This window comes from Protopterus annectens, chromosome 2.part1 (genome assembly GCF_019279795.1).
Source record: "Protopterus annectens isolate FY-2018-M chromosome 2.part1, PAN1.0, whole genome shotgun sequence".
NCBI classification, from domain to species: domain Eukaryota; kingdom Metazoa; phylum Chordata; order Ceratodontiformes; family Protopteridae; genus Protopterus; species Protopterus annectens.
In genome coordinates, this window is record NC_056729.1 from 1797056903 (window position 1) to 1797072814 (window position 15912).

The 15912-nt window shown below is 42.0% G+C and overlaps 1 protein-coding gene across 11 annotated transcripts in view; it reads left to right on the top strand.

The window, feature by feature from the left end:
• The window catches only part of HSPG2 (heparan sulfate proteoglycan 2), a 2126006-nt gene that overhangs the window by 1640702 nt on the left and 469392 nt on the right, over window positions 1-15912 (top strand). For all 11 annotated transcript variants that reach the window (XM_044063227.1, XM_044063230.1, XM_044063231.1 and 8 more), the window contains one exon: window positions 9488-9622. In XM_044063227.1, coding sequence (XP_043919162.1) covers window positions 9488-9622 — 135 coding nt within the window. The remainder of the gene's footprint in view (window positions 1-9487; window positions 9623-15912) is intronic.

Below are 15912 nucleotides of genomic sequence, written 5' to 3' on the forward strand. Positions count from 1 at the left end.
CAAAACCTTTAGTAATTAGATAGGCTACATAGAAGGATTTCCTAACTACTTTGGACAATATTATTGTCAAAGGAGAGATTACTATCTACCTGGGCCCCCAGATCTCTTATTAACTCTTATGTATTAAGGGGGCTGCCACCTATGTGGTAATCCGTAGGTGTTTTGTTTTTTTCCAAACGGGATGACTATGCATTTTTTGGCATTTAGCTTGAGGCCATGACTTTTGACACCAGGTGTCCGTCTCAGTAAGGCCCTTTTGGAGGATGTCTGTGTCAGCCGGAGAGTCAATTGTGGCTCCCAGTTTGCAGTCATCAGCGAACTTGGTTAGCCATAGTCCTCCTGTGTTTGCCTGTACTTCTGAGAAGTATATGCTGAACAGTAGGGGCCCCAGGACCGAGCCTTGTGGGACACCACTTGTGACTGGTTTACAGTCGGACCTGGAGCCTGCTATTCTTACTGTGTGAGGTGTTCTTCGTGTTTCACTGTTGCAGTCATCACATTTGGGTTATCTGCTTGCAGTAGCCTTCAGTTGGCCTGATTATCAAAGTCTTGGGTCCTGCGTCGGTTGCTGTCTCATCTTCCATGACATCAGGTAGTCAGGGGTATAAAGCATGCAGTCGATGCCATTACATCAGTCTTTCTTGCCATGCGGTGCCCGAAGCAGAAGCAATTTGCAAGTGCAGGTCGGCCAACTCCTGAAATTTTCGTTTTCGAGTTGCAGAACCGAAGTCTTCAACTAAAGCTAAGTACCCAGTTGGGGAAATTTTTCTTGCTCTAAACTGATGTCAGTAAAAAGTCAGTAATTGTATTTCATGTGGAAAGCAAATACCTCATAAAGATTTTCATTCGTACTGTATTCCTTGCCTAGGCCCTGACCACGACGTACCTCGCTGTCAGTTTTGTGCCTTATTTAAGCAACAAACTATTCGTTGTTGGTATATTTACGCCTCTAAATATTTTGGTACTCAGTTCAATTATCCAGATATGTTTTCGGTAAGCCATCCGACTATCGACATTCTGAAAAAATGCAAAGATAAAGACAGAGACAGGCCGCCTAAGTCCAAAGCTGCCGACGATGCTTCTCCTAAGCCAGTCGCCAGTTTGCCGGTACTCAGGGAGGCACTTTTGCAGCCCCTGATACCTGCTACTTCAAATTCGCAGGCCTCTACTGAGACCCTTTCAGAGTCTGGTATGCCGTGAGATGCTTCAACTGTGGAACCTGTGGATGTCTCTACCTTGGATGGGACTGGAGCCGCTGTGCAGGCACCGGCTTCTGAGGGTGCATTCAGGCCTACTGACTTGCATATTAAACCAATGCCATCTTCTTTTTCAAGGCCTAAAACTTGAACCATGCCTAGAAAACCGACACCCAGACTGCATGGTCAGGCCTCTATGCCTAAAAAACAAATGATAAGAATGTCTGAATACCTTATTACTTTAATCAGGGGAAGCCAGCCCTCCTCCTCTAAGAGACCTAGGACTGAATTTGCTTATGATACTTCTGACCAGGATTCTGAAATTTCTGTTTTCTCTGATGACCAGGATTTACACTTATCTACCTATGAGGATTCTGATGCAGAGGACTCTATTCCCTCTGCTCCCCCCCAGAGGATTTATCTTTTGGTGAAACCTTGCATACTCTTAGGGAGCATTTTCATTGGAAAAGCCAGGATTTCTCTGATTCTAAAAAGAGGCTTAGGGATTTCTTACTCCTGCCCCAGCACAGGCCTTTAGCTATCCCTCCTGTACTAGACATTGTTGATGATGCCTTTTCAGAATCTAGCCTGGCCCCTGATTCTTTACCTCCTGCTCCCAGAAAACCTGATAGATATTACAGGGTTCCTGACTCTCACAAGTTCCTTTTCAAAAATCCTACTGTGGATCCTGAGACCATTTCACAGGGACACAAGGGCACTAAGGCCTCTACTGCCAAAAATCCTACCCCCTCTGATAGAGACTCCAGGGCGCTGGATAGATGGGGTAAGAAGGTATACACTTCTGCAACCTTGGCCATTAGAGCCTTAAATTGCCAGTTTTATATGTTAAAGTATCAGCAGCATAGTATTAAATTGCTTAAACAGAAAATGATGTTGATTCCTGATTGTGCTGAAAATAAGGATTTACAGGATTTTATGCATTCTGCTGAACAGGTTGGAAAACATAATTTGCAATGTTATTTTGATTCAATTGAGGCATCCTGCAGGGCTGCTGTCACTGGGTCTGTACTTAGAAGGCATGCTTAGCTTAAAGAGCAATCCTTGCCAGATCATGTTAAAGCTAAATTGCTGGATGCTGCCTTAAACCAGGACCACCTGTTTGGCAACAAAGTGGAAGAAGTTCTTAAGATGATGGAGGAAAAAGCTAAATCTATGCAAACTGTTAAACATTTCCTACAAGTACAGCCTCCAAGATTTAGTAGGCATTGCCCATCTAAGTATTGGTCCTTTCCTGCCTCTTCCAGACCTTCTCAGTCCAAACCCAGTACCAGCAAAACACCCAGGCTTCAGTCCCAGGGTACGCACAGGACTAAGCAGTGGCGGGCTCCCACTTCCAAATCAGGGAGTAGTAAGACTCCACCTATGGTAAACTGTCTCAATGACTTAACTTTAAAACTTCCAAGCACTTCTCATCTGACTGCTCCTTTAGGGGGAAACATTGCTCTGCAGGCAAAAAACTAGGAACTCATTACCCAGGACAAATGGGTTTTAAACATAGTTTCCCAAGGATACAAATTTCACTTCCACATGTTACCAACCCCAAACGATTGGCCAGATCTACCTCCAAGTCAGTGGGCAGAGGCTCAAAAGCAAGTACTCTCTCTTTTAAGCACAAAGGCTATTTAAACTGTACCAGAAGAGGAAAAGGGACAAGGTTTCTACTCAAGACTTTTCCTGGTACCCAGAAAAGACAACTCATGGCATCCTATCCTGGACCTTTCTATCTTAAACACCTTTTTGGTCATTTTAAAATTCAAGATGCTAACTCTTCACCAGTTGTTTCCTATGCTAGGCAAAGATGCCTGGTTGGCAACATTGGATTTAAAGGAAGCCTACCTGCACATCCCATTCAGGGAATCTTGCAGAAGATACCTACACTTCAAAGCAGGCTACATGCACTATAAGTTCTCTGCACTGCCCTTTGGCTTATCTACTGCGCCCAAGGTATTAACAAAGTGCCTAGCTCCAATCATTGCATTTCGCACGCAAAGAAATATTCAAATATACCCATACCTGGACGATTGTCTAATTCAGGCAGAAAGCCAGGACTTACTTTTGAATCATCTGGCATTTGTACAAAAGGTGCTAACTTGTCTGGGGTACACCAGAAACGAAAAGAAATCACAGCTGATACCCTGTCAACAAATTATATTCCTGGGAGCAAGCTTGAACACAACTTCCCAGATGGCTTTCCTCATGCCAGAGAAACAAATTCATTTGACAACTTACTTCAAACCAGTGGCCACAAAAACCCTGCTATCTGCAAGGCAAATACTGCAAGCCTTGGGGTTCATGGCCTCCTGCATTCTAGTAATTCTGTATGCAAGACTGCATATGAGGAAACTACAATGGTATCTAAAAAGCCTATGATACAACATTCTCAGGATCTGGAAGCAATGATTCCTATCATAGCTTACCTACGGTTAGAATTCCTTTGGTGGGCAGAGGCCTGCTACCAGAAAAAGGGACTACCATTCACTCTACCCCCTGCCGCCCAAACCCTAATAACAGATGCATCAGACTATGCATGGGGGGCTCACCTGGCAGGGAAGTGCATTCAGGCAAATGGAACCCAAGTCAAATGCACCTGCATATCAATCAAAAAGAAATGTTAGCTGTACAGAATGCTCTGACAGCACCACATTCTTCCAGGACAATTAATGGTAAAGACGGACAACACCACTGTTATGTGGTACATAAACAAGCAGGGGGGGGGTACACATTCTTACACCCTCCCAGACTAGCCATGGCACTATGGAACACAGCCTTGAGCTACCAAGTGCATCTACAGGCTCAATTCCTGCCAGGAAAACTGAATACACTGGCAGATGAACTAAGCAGAAATCTCATGGACCCACATGAGTAGAAACTGGAACCAAAGACTTTCAACATGTTGATAAACAAATGGGGGATCCCACATATAAACCTGTTTGCCTCCCCCCAGAACTACAAATTGGACAAATTCTGCATAAGGACTCCCCACAAACAAGCTTGGAAAGTGGATGCTCTGTCCTTCAGCTGGAAAAATCAGTTTATGCCTTTCCTCCTCTGTCTCTTCTCTCCAAAGTAGAACTAAAGATCAAACAGGACAACCCAAGGATGATACTGATTGCACCAGACTGCCCATGCCAATACTGGTACCCCCCTCTTGCGCAGTGTGTTACTGCTAGCCCCATGGCACCTGCCTCAGACCCCTACCCTGCTGTCTCAGCAGGAGAGCCAGATTCTGCACTGCCAGCTTCAAACCCTGAACCTCGCAGCCTGGCTAATTACGTAATCTCTCCTTTACCGTCCCTCAGTAAACAAGTGTTGGATGTCATTTTGGAGGTAAGGAGGCCTAGTACTAGAAAATCGTATGCTGCAAAATGGTAAAGATTCTGTGCCTGGAACCTAACTTAAGGGTTGGCCACAGCAGTGCCCAATTTATCTCAGATTCTTCAAAACTTAACTGAGATGCTTCACAAGGGCCTTTTCTTTTCCTCCATCAAAATTCACGCCTCAGCCATTTCAGCTCATTACAACACAGAACCACCCCTCTTTTCTCACCCACTGCTTAAGCAGTTCCTCTGAGTGGCCAAAAACTTAAGACCACCCAGGAGAGCCCCAACTCCAGCCTGGGATCTTAACTTTGTATTGGAAAAACTCACTCTTCCAACTTTTGAGCCAGCTGCAAGTGCAAAGTTAAAATTCCTTTCTTGGAAAATAGCTTTCCTTTTGACAATCACTTCAGCAAGAAGGGTATCTGAATTTCAGGTCCTTATGGCAGTGGGGCCTTTCATCATCTTTCATGCGGACAGGGTGTCCCTCAGGACCAATCCCTCCTTCATGCCCAAGATGGTATCCAGTGTTGCTCTTAATCAATCCATTCATTTGCCAACCTTCTTTTCTAATCCACAGAACAAAGGGGAACGGATACTGCACTCCTTAGATGTGCACAGACAACTTAGATTTTACTTGGACAGGACTAAACCTCAAAGGAAATCTGAACAACTGCTGGTGGCATTTGCTGCAGGGCCAGAGGGGAAGGCTATTTCATAGCAAACCATTTCTAAATGGATAGGCCATTGCATTCATTTCTGCTATAAGCACCATGGAAAACCTATCCCACAGGGGATTAGACCCCATTCAACCAGGGCTGCATCTCCCTGTACAGCCTTTCTCAGAGGTTTCCCTAACAGAGACATCCTAGAAGCTGCTACCTGGAGTTCTGTACATACTTTCACCAGGCATTACCATTTGCCAATTTTCTCTAAATCCAGAGCTGGCTTTGCCACTCCAGTCTTGCAGGGCCTTATAGCTAGTCCTAATGCTGTCTAAATTCCTCCTCCTATCCTTAGCTTTGGGAATCCACCCAAATGTGATAGCTGCAACAGTGAAACACAAAGAACATAGTACAGTTGTGTACACTTACCATAAATGTTGATGTTCGAGTGTATTCACTGTTGCAGTCCTGGTTACCCTCCCTCCAGCCCCCTGACTTCTTTTGGCTATACCCCTACTCTCCTTTGCTATGCTTAAAAGCTTTTTGGTGTATCTGCTTTTTTTGGAGGTATAACCTTGTATGTAGATATATATATATATATATATATATATATGTATATATATATATATATATATATATATATATATATATATATATGTATATATATATATATATATATATATATATATATATATATATATATATAAAATAATTGCTTCCCATTAGGGGGGCACCTGACATCTGGGGCAAGAAAAACTGATGTAATGGCGTCAGCTGCATGCTTTATACCCCTGACTACCTGACGTCATGGAAGATGAGACAGCAACTGACGCAGGACCCAAGACTTTGATAATCTGGCCAACTGATCGGCTATGGCAAGCACATAACCCAAATGTCATGACTGCAATAGTGAATACACTTGAACATCTACATTTATGGTATGTGTACACAACTGTACTTGCTGTCTGTATGCCAGTTGGCAACCTATCTCATGACGTAGGGGTTTATGTTCAGGCTGGTGAGTTTTTCTGTAATACTCAAGTGGGGAATGGTGTCAAAAGCCTTGGCGAGGTCAAGGTAGGCTGTGTGAACTACCTTTCCCTTGTCTATGGCCTTGGTGACTGTCTCGAAGAAGTCAACCAGGTTTAGTAGGCATGATCTGCTCTTAAAGCGTTACTGGGTCGGGTCAAGTGTTTGGATGTTCCCAATGTCTTTGTTAAAGAGTTTCATGATGATGTGCTCCACAGCTTTGCAGACCAGGCTAGTCAGGCTTATGAGGCGATAGTTACCAGCGTCAGTTGTGGCCCCTCCTTTGTGGAGCAGAATAACCGCTGCTGTGCACCATTCTCCACGTAGCCTATGGAGAGGCTGAGGTTGAACAGCGTGTTTAGTTGGGGGGTTAGTTCATTCTGTAGTTCATGCAAGAAGTAGCCTGGGACACCATCTGGCCCCACTGACGCTGTGTTTTTGGCTTTTGAAAGGGCTGTTTTCACCTGTGCGTCTGTGATTTCCAGGACACTACACTTTTCCGGTATTGTTGTGGGCCCTTTTGAGATAAACACACAGTAAGCCTTCCACCAGCTGTTTCCAACTTGGATGGGTTGATTTAGCCCTCTGCTCTCACCAGAGTGCAGAAAAACTTCTTAATGTAAAATGCACTGGTTCTGAGCTCAAGTGCAGTACCAAATGATTTACAAAGTGTTTCATCTGCATGGCTTCTGAATGCCCATGACTTTTTCTTATTTACTTTTAAAGTCTTTGCTAATACATTCAGGCCGATAAATCCAACCCCTAGTATGTATATACATGCCATGTTTTGACATTTTTATGACCTGTTTAGTATAGCATAAGTAGTCTTAAGTTGTTATGACTTACTCCAGTCGTGACCTAACTGGTTATTTGCATATATCCCATGGGCCTCCACTACTGGTGATTTAAGGTTTTAAACAGTGAAAATTTTGCTTGGGTGAGTCTTTCCTGCAGATGGTCTTGAATAGTTTGTGTAACCTTTTTACCCATTGCTAAAACATGATTATTTTAGTGTTTCAACATATCTGTAGCAACTTTAAGATATGCGGACCAATGTCATATTTTTACAGTTCTATGACAGCTCAATTTATTGTATTTTTTTCTTTTGTTAAAGTGACATACGAACCCTTCTTTGAATCATGGTTACATCATTCAGAGCTGTAGATATATTATAGTTTTATTACAGACTGTTAATAGTAGGTAATTGAAGTATTGCACTTATAAAACGTGGTGATTTGAGGTATTGCCAGCTATGCCAGGAGAAGTATGGCAGTGGATGTATAACATATACCAGCATAGCTAGCTGGAGTTTTGTAAAGAATTATATGTCACTTGTATATCAAACTGATTTGTACAGGTACTTGTGTTGAAAGTGTATTTGTAAAACTAAAGTTGCTTGGGTTAATAATTTACCAACAGTGGGTCCTGCTGGACAAAAAAGAAATACACCTGTATGTCTGACTGTATTGTTACTGTTGAAATGAATGTATTGTAACAGAGGATACTGAAAGAGAAGAGGTTAATCTCAGTCCAGCTAACTTTGAAAAAGCTGACTTTGAAAAATAGTCTGAAATTAAATTACCTGGTTTAGGCCATAAAGATTGTATCTTACAATTCTGATTGCAGCCAGAGACAAAATGTCTGTGAAAACCAGGTCTATGAATCCTACTGTATTGTCCTTAGGGGTGAACCAATTGCTAACCTGGAAGGGTGGAAGTTTTTCAAATGGTTTTATAGCTTCCAGATCCTATAACACATTTTAGCAAAGCTCTATGTGTGTATTATGACACATATGTGCTTTATTCTGGTTCAGTTTCTAGTAAAGGGAGTAGTATGGAAACCGGAAGTCAGGTGACCAGATGTGTGTGATGTCATTCTGTAAGCCAGCACTGAAATGATGCTTTAATACTAGATGAGACAGAAGTCACAAAGCAGTCTGTTTGTGAAACCTGACAAGAAGGAATACCACTCACCCACATCATCTTGCCTTGCACTAGTAAGTGAATTAGGGAACAATAATTCTTTAGATCAGTCAGGAAAATATAGTTAGATTAGTTAAGTATTGTTTTTCTGTGTCTGTGGGAACCTTTCCAGCTGTGTTCTGTTAAATATTTCCTGTGATGAAACTCTGGTGTTTATTGTGAATAAATATTTAGTATTTTCATGTTCTTTTTATTGTTCATTATTACATTTATTTAAACTTTTCATTGTGGCTGGTCTTTTAGAGAATATTTTAACCTTTCACAGTACTTATATTTATTTGATGACACTGTGTCCACTCCTGAAGGCCTTGCTACATTGCTCAAACACTACCATTTGTATTAGTATTAATTTTCCTCAGTGTAATTGGGTACCCTTATAAGAGCCTTAGAGTAGCTGGATATGGAGTGTTCTGGTGGCAGTACCTACCTTATAGTTTAGGCAGAGGGGCCATATCTGGTATATCTGTGCCAGCCTGTCCCAGGTGTGTGTGTGTGTGTGTGTGTGTGTGTGTGTGTGTGTGTGTGTGTGTGTGTGTGTGTGTGTGTGTGTGAAAATCAAATCTCAAAGAGTGTGTGCATCAACTACTTTGAGCAGGAACACAGAGCCCTGGTTTCACAGAGAGGGTGATGGAAGACTTGGCTTGGAACACTCAGCTGAGGACTCAACTCTACAGCTGTGTCAGTGAGGAGTCTTATTTGAGGCCTGGTGAGTGAGAGGTAAACCCATCCCCAAGATGTGAGTGTGTTCCCTGTGTGCACTTAAGGGAAGTTGTGCTTGGTTCAAAGAGCTGCATCTGGAAATACTGTGTGTACCTATTTTTGTTCCAAGTGAATGTCCCTTACCTCTGTCAGTGGTGAGGATTGAGGCTTCTTGATTACTGGCCCAGAGGAGGGACGTCACAAGACATTCAAATTTTTTAGCACTGCCAGGAGTGCCTCTGGTTAATTTTGAGTTAAAGTCCTGGATCTGCTTTAATTGGTGTCTGTTGATATATTATTCCTGGCTAGCTTATCTCTCTTGGGTATAGCAAGCCTTGCTTGTAATAATGTGAAATGTCATTGTGACTTGCAGCAGATGTCTTAATTGTGAATAATTTGCCAATCCTAAGCTGTAGGCTTGTCTTGGTCATCAGTGTTGGGTTTTGTGTTATGTTGTTTGTATAGCTCACATTATTTGCCTTTGCAATGCATTTGCTTTGCATTATCACATGCATTAAATTAAAGTATAACACTGTGAATCAGGAAACCGACTAATCACTGGTGTTTTATATATTTAGACAATGTGGAGATAAGTGACAATGGATCTGTCATTTCTATCACTGGTGCTCGAAACACAAATCAGGGAGGATATCGTTGTTCGGCAAGTAACCCATATGGAGTGACCCAGGCTGTTGTCAACTTAATGGTACAAGGTACAGCAGAGCTGTTAGAAACTTTAGAAGCAGTTATTACAAAAGCACACTTACAGTCCAAAACATAATTTGGTATTGCCTGTGTCTGTTATGTTTATGAAAATTGCTTTCATTTCTGTTTTGTTGCATAATCCAAAATGAAATGATACATTTTGATGTGCAAGTGGAAAATTGAACGAACAGTTGCAACACTGATAAAATGAGGACAAAAAAAAGCTTTAGTTGTACTGTGTGTCATAGAAAATTCTGATCTCTTATCCAGTACGGAACAATTCAGACAAAAAGGCAAAGGCATCAGTGGATTTTATTCATCAAATTCATGTCAGTGGCTTTCGGTGAAAAAAAAAGTGTATGATACGAAGATGAAGCTGAATTAAGCCCCCTACTGATAATACGAGGATGAAGCTGAATTAAGCCCCCTACTGATAATACGAGGATGAAGCTGAATTAAGCCCCCTACTGATAATACGAGGATGAAGTTGAATTAAGCCTCCTACTGATTTTTCAGAAAAGCTCCATCAGGAGCTGATTAATAGATGGTAGAACCGACCACTATGTGTCCGTCACTGTGAGATCACCAAGTAAAACAGTATTTATCAAAATGGCATGTCCATTAAGAAGGGGGGCATTCCTCTGTTTAGTCATTCTTTCATACTTCATAGAAATACGGGTAACTATGTCAGTTTGTTTACTTTTCTCCTTTAGTTTTTTTCAGAATGTTTTATACAAGACATTTGTTTTTTACTGAACTTCAGGTGTTTCATACACTGAGACTTTTGTGTCATTTATTCAGTTATCCACCAGAGTGTGAACAAGCAGGACTTTTATTCTGCTTGGGGGAGGGGTTTGACTCACATCTCCATAAGGTTGCATGGGTCATCAGATCTTCTTTGTCCATAACCTCATTGTTGCACCCATTTGTTATCTATTTATTTCTCTTTTGCGGGACACCTGTACCGTCATATTGGGGAGCAGCAAAAATATCGATCAAACGGCAATGTACCACCAGGCTGTTTCTTTGGATTATCATATTAGGGGTGACATGGGATTTTTCTGATGATGACCCTGCAGTCCTTCTGCTGCAGTGTGTGTTATGATCTGAATTGGCACAACATGTGCTTACTACAGTGTGAAAGGCAAGTAGGGAATAGATGCCAGCATCTCGGCACAAGTATGCCTGTTTATTGTTATAAGCACTGCAGCAGGGGACAGCCATATAGGTAGTGATCTCTCTGAATAATGGCCGCCATTATCAAATCCTTACCCTCTTAATTAATCTTCAAGTATATGGGCCAGTAACCCATTTGTGGTCATTAACAAAGCTGACAAGTATTCTGTCCCTCTGCTGTAAAGGTAACTTGCATTTTTTGCAAAACTTTTACTCATACTATTCTGTTCTTTATCCCTGTCCCGAATCCTGTTTTCTGTTACATAAAAATCAGAAGAAAATTTAGTTCTCTGAAGCCACCTTCAAGGTATCTCTTTTCAAGTACAAGAATCCTATCAGGACAGCAGAGGGCAGTAGCTTGCTGGTTTTCCCTCTTCAGAGAAAGAATGAAATGATTGATGGGAAACTTCAGAGGTGGAAAAAGTCTTCAACTCCACATCTCTCCCCTTCAGGGTTGCCAGACATCCCTATTTGGGTGGGACTGTCCCAAGATCAGCAGCCTGATCCCGAGTCCCACCCTGCCGGTTTAAATCCCGGCCAGCCTCCGCTTTGTTTTTTTTTTTTTTTTTTTTTGATTGGTCTGTATACGTGGCATACAGGCCAATCAAAAATCGCTAAACACAGAGCTTCTTGTGTTTCGCATTAAACAGAAATAGCTCCGTGTTTAGCGATTTTTGATTGGCCTGTATGCCGGTATACGAGAAGCTCCGTGTTTATTTTATGTGTAACTGTGTTCTGCATTAAAGACCTTTTTTTTTTTTTTCGTCCCTACCTTGCAGATACGAAGTCTGGCAACCCTGTTCCCCTTTCATCTAACTTTTGTATGAGAGGGGGTACAGCACTTACAATAAAGAAGGTTCTTGTCTCACCCTCTGAAAGTTAAGGATTCAAGGCATTTTCCCAGCCAGTAAATGAAGTAATGAGATGCCTGTGCTTAGCACAAGATTCAAAATCTGATTTTGAAGGCATGAAGTTGCCCATGTCTGTACCTAGAATTACTCTACCTTGAAGTCTCCATCAATAATATGACAAACAAGGACTGTCAGGTGCAGATTTCTTCATGGCAGTGTGTGGAGGATTGAAAAAATGTTAATACTTAAAAGAATTTATGCTTTTAGGCAAAACATCCAGTGTTTGTTTCATCCATTAGCAAAATCTCTCCTGGCTGGCAAAATGTCTTGTAAAACATTAGCACCCCTCTCCCAAAATAAAGTCACCCTATTTATTAAACTAATGGGTATTATACTAATTAGATTTAATATTAGATGTGGATTTCCAAGACCTTAAATGTAGTTGTTGAGTCCTATATCTTACAGGGAACTTCTCATATTTTGTCTGATATTCATCAGAAAGCTTTTTTTTCCATGTCTTAGTTTACTGTAGAAAATGGTGGAAGGTTTTACTAGACAACCTAAGAAACAAGGTAATGATATTGCCTAGATTTTCATGCTGTGAAGACTAAAAATAAGCCAATATAAAAAGAGACAATAGCTGGAAATTTACTTTTAAGAAATATATTCAGTTTAATGGTAACCTCCTATCAAACTGACTTTCACTTTCTCTGGTACTGCCTGTTTGTTATCCTTTCATATCAGATTGTGGAAAACCTTACATGTTAGATGAATGAGTCCTGCAGTTTCTGTGCTAACTGTGACCATAGCTAACTACCACTGCTGACCTTTTCCCCAGGGGCCAGGTAGAATTAAGACCATCTTCCTTGCTGAACGAGCAGCAGTCTGTACTTATAGAAGGAGAAGTAGTGGGAAGATGTCCAAGACTGGAAACCTGTGCCTTTATTCCCATTTTTCCTTTGTTTCCAGAAAGGGTATTTGAGGCCTTTCTTCTGAAGCATACTAATAACCTTTATACAGCAGTAAAACTGCAGAATGTTTTCAGTGCAAACCTTGCTTTAGAATGAAAACGATATTGGTTGGATTTAGTTTGTTTTTTCAAGACCCAACTCATCAGAAAACCATTTTGCCAAGTTTTCTCTCTGTAAAGTGGAACATTCTTGATTTTTCTTTTGGGGGGGGTTGGAGGCATTGCCACCGTCATCCCCCTCCTTATTAAGTGCACTAACTAGGTTTGCTCTATTTATGAAATATGAAGTAGACACAGGAAAATGATATTTTTGATGGGTTGGCTAATGAGGAAAAGAAGCAGTCTCTATTGATTTTGTGCTGTGAGTATGTGTACTGCATTGATGTCTAATGACCTTATTATGTTGCATTGCAAGGTGTAGCTATAGAAAAAAATTGCCCGCGTTTCAATTTCGTCATGTGTTTTCTGAGTGAATTGTTGCTAGACCATCACAGAATTCCCATTAACGTATTTTCAAGTAAGAGTAGCACAGCAGAGAATGAGGGTCCTAGTGGAACTTACACATCAACAGTTCACATGACTTAAACCACATTTCAGACCAAGAGAGGGAATTCACTTGACAAATGCAGTGGGATTTGTATTTTTCTAGGCTCCCATGTTCAGACTGTGGTGAAACATTCCTCCTATCAATTTGAACTGGGATTTCTCCTATGCTCCATCAGTGTGAGTCTCCATGATACACCCGTTTGTACACGACATTACGCTGCAAATGATGGTGGTATTCTGCACTTTATGCATTTTCAAACACTTCTTTCCTGGGGTGGGGATTTTAATCATGTTCAAGAACTAAATGTTAAGTAAGCATGGATTAACCCATACCTATCATTTGTGCAGCGGGAAAGTAAGAATCAGGAACTTGGCGGCTTTCAAACAGTGTATCTTTGATAAGCGCTACTAACTTGCCTGGTATTTTCTTTATTTCAAGCCTAGAGGTTAATGAGCAGAAGATCACAGATACTTATTCAAGAAACATTCCTGCTGTCTACTTAGCAGAATGTAACTATTTTTAATTGTCAAACATTCTTGGCTTTCCAGATGTTCTTCATGTTTCACTGTTGCAGTCATCACCTGTGGGTTATCCCAGCTGTGGTAGCCCTCAACTGGCCCGAATACCAGAGTCAGTGTTTTTCTGCATCGGCTGCTGTCGCATGCTGTCTGACGTCAGGATGTCACTGCTATAAAGGAGAGCAGCTGACCCCATTACATCTTTCTTTCTTGCCATGGAATCCATACCAGAACCAGTTCGCAAGTGTGCCGGTCGGTCACTACAAGAGTTTTGATTTACAGCTGTAAACGTTTAAAGCTAAGTACACTGTTGGGGATCCTTTTTCGAGGAGGCCTTTCGCACTACCATTTCCAGACAAAAACCCAGACTGCAACAGTGAATACATTCGAACATCTACATTTATGGTAAGTGTACACAACTGTACTATGTTCTTAATGTTTCACTGTTGCAGTCATCACCTGTGGTAACTACAACTTCAGGCATGGATGGCCATTAAGCCCTTCATCATCTTCCATGCAGACAGGGTGTCTCTGAGGACTAATCCCTCCTTTATGCCCACAGTGTTATCTAATGTAACTCTCAATCAGGCCATGTATCTACCCACCTTCTTTCCTAACCCTCAAAACAAGGAGGAGAGAATTCTTCACTCACTAGATGTGCACAGACAACTCAGATACTGTCTGGACCGTACCAAAGCCTTTAGGAAAATGGACCAACTACTTGTCAGCTTTGCCCCAGGGGCAGAGGGGAAGCCCATTTGCAAACAAACCATTTCCAAATGGATATCACACTGTATCCATTTCTGCTACAGATTGCATGGAACCCCCTCCCCCCCCATTCCACTAGGGCAGCCTCCACTTCCACAACATTTCTCATAGGAGTTCCCACCAGGGACATCCTGGAAGCTGCCACCTGGACTTCTGTCCATCCCTTTACCAAGCATTACCACCTACCTCTGTTTTCTAAGGCTAGGGCAGGGTTTGCCTCTGCAGATGTTCTTCGTGTTTCACTGTTGCAGTCATCACCTATGGGATGTTCTTCGTGTTTCACTGTTGCAGACATTACATTTGGGTAATCTGCTGGCAGGTTGCACTCAGTCTGCCTGAATAACAAAGTCTTGGGTCCTGCATCAGTTGCTGTCTCTTCTTCCATGACGTCAGGTTGTCAGGGGTATAAAACATGCATCTGATACGATTTTAGTCCGTCTTTCTTGCCACGCGGTGCCTGAAGCAGAAGCAGTTTGCAAGTGCTGGTTGGCCAACTCCTAAAATTTTCGTATTCGAGTTTCAGAACCGAAGTCTTCAAACTAAAGCTAAGTACCCCGTTGGGGAAACTTTTTCTTGCTCCTTACTGATGTCAGTAAAAGTTAATAATTGCATTAATTATGGGAAGCAAATACCTCATAAGGATTTTCATTTGTACTGTATACCTTGCCTAGGCCCTGATCACAACGTGCCTTGCTGTCGGTTTTGTGCTAAATTTAACCAACGCACTATTAAGCATAGGTATATTTTTGCTTTTAAATATTTTGGTTCAAGATTCAACTACCCTGAAATGTCGTCGGTTAGCAATCCGACTACTGGAGTTCACAAAAAAACGCAAAGAAAAAGACAGAGACAGACCATCAAGGTCCAAAACCGATGACGAAGCTTCTCCTAAGCCAGTCGCCGGTACTCAGTGAGGAGCTTTCGCAGCCCCTGATACCCGCTATTTTTGAGTCGCAGGCCTCTACCGAGATCCATTCAGAGTCCGGTATGCCACGTGATTTGCAAAGTATTGAACCCGCGGATGTCTCTCCCTTGGATGGGTCTGGAGCCGCTGAGCAGGCACCGGCTTATGAGGGTGTTTTCAGGCCTCAACATTTTTACATCAAACCAACACCAGCAACAAAAACAAGGTCAAAAACAATTTCTATGTCTAAAAAAATGACACATGAGCCACGTGCTCAGGCCCCTATGCCTAAAAAACAGATGATCAAAATGGCTAATTACCTTGATCAGGGGTTCCCAACCCCCCCCCCGCCCTGCTAAGAGGCCTAGGCAAGGCACTGATTATGAATCTTCAGATCAGGTTTCCATTTATTCTGGTTCCTCTTCTGATCAGGAATTTTCTATTCCACTCTATGAGGATTCTGATGCAGGGGAATCCATCCCATCTGCATCTCCTCCTAAGGATTACTCTTTTGGAGAGACTTTGCATACTTTAAGGGAACATTTTCACTGGGAGAGTCAGGAC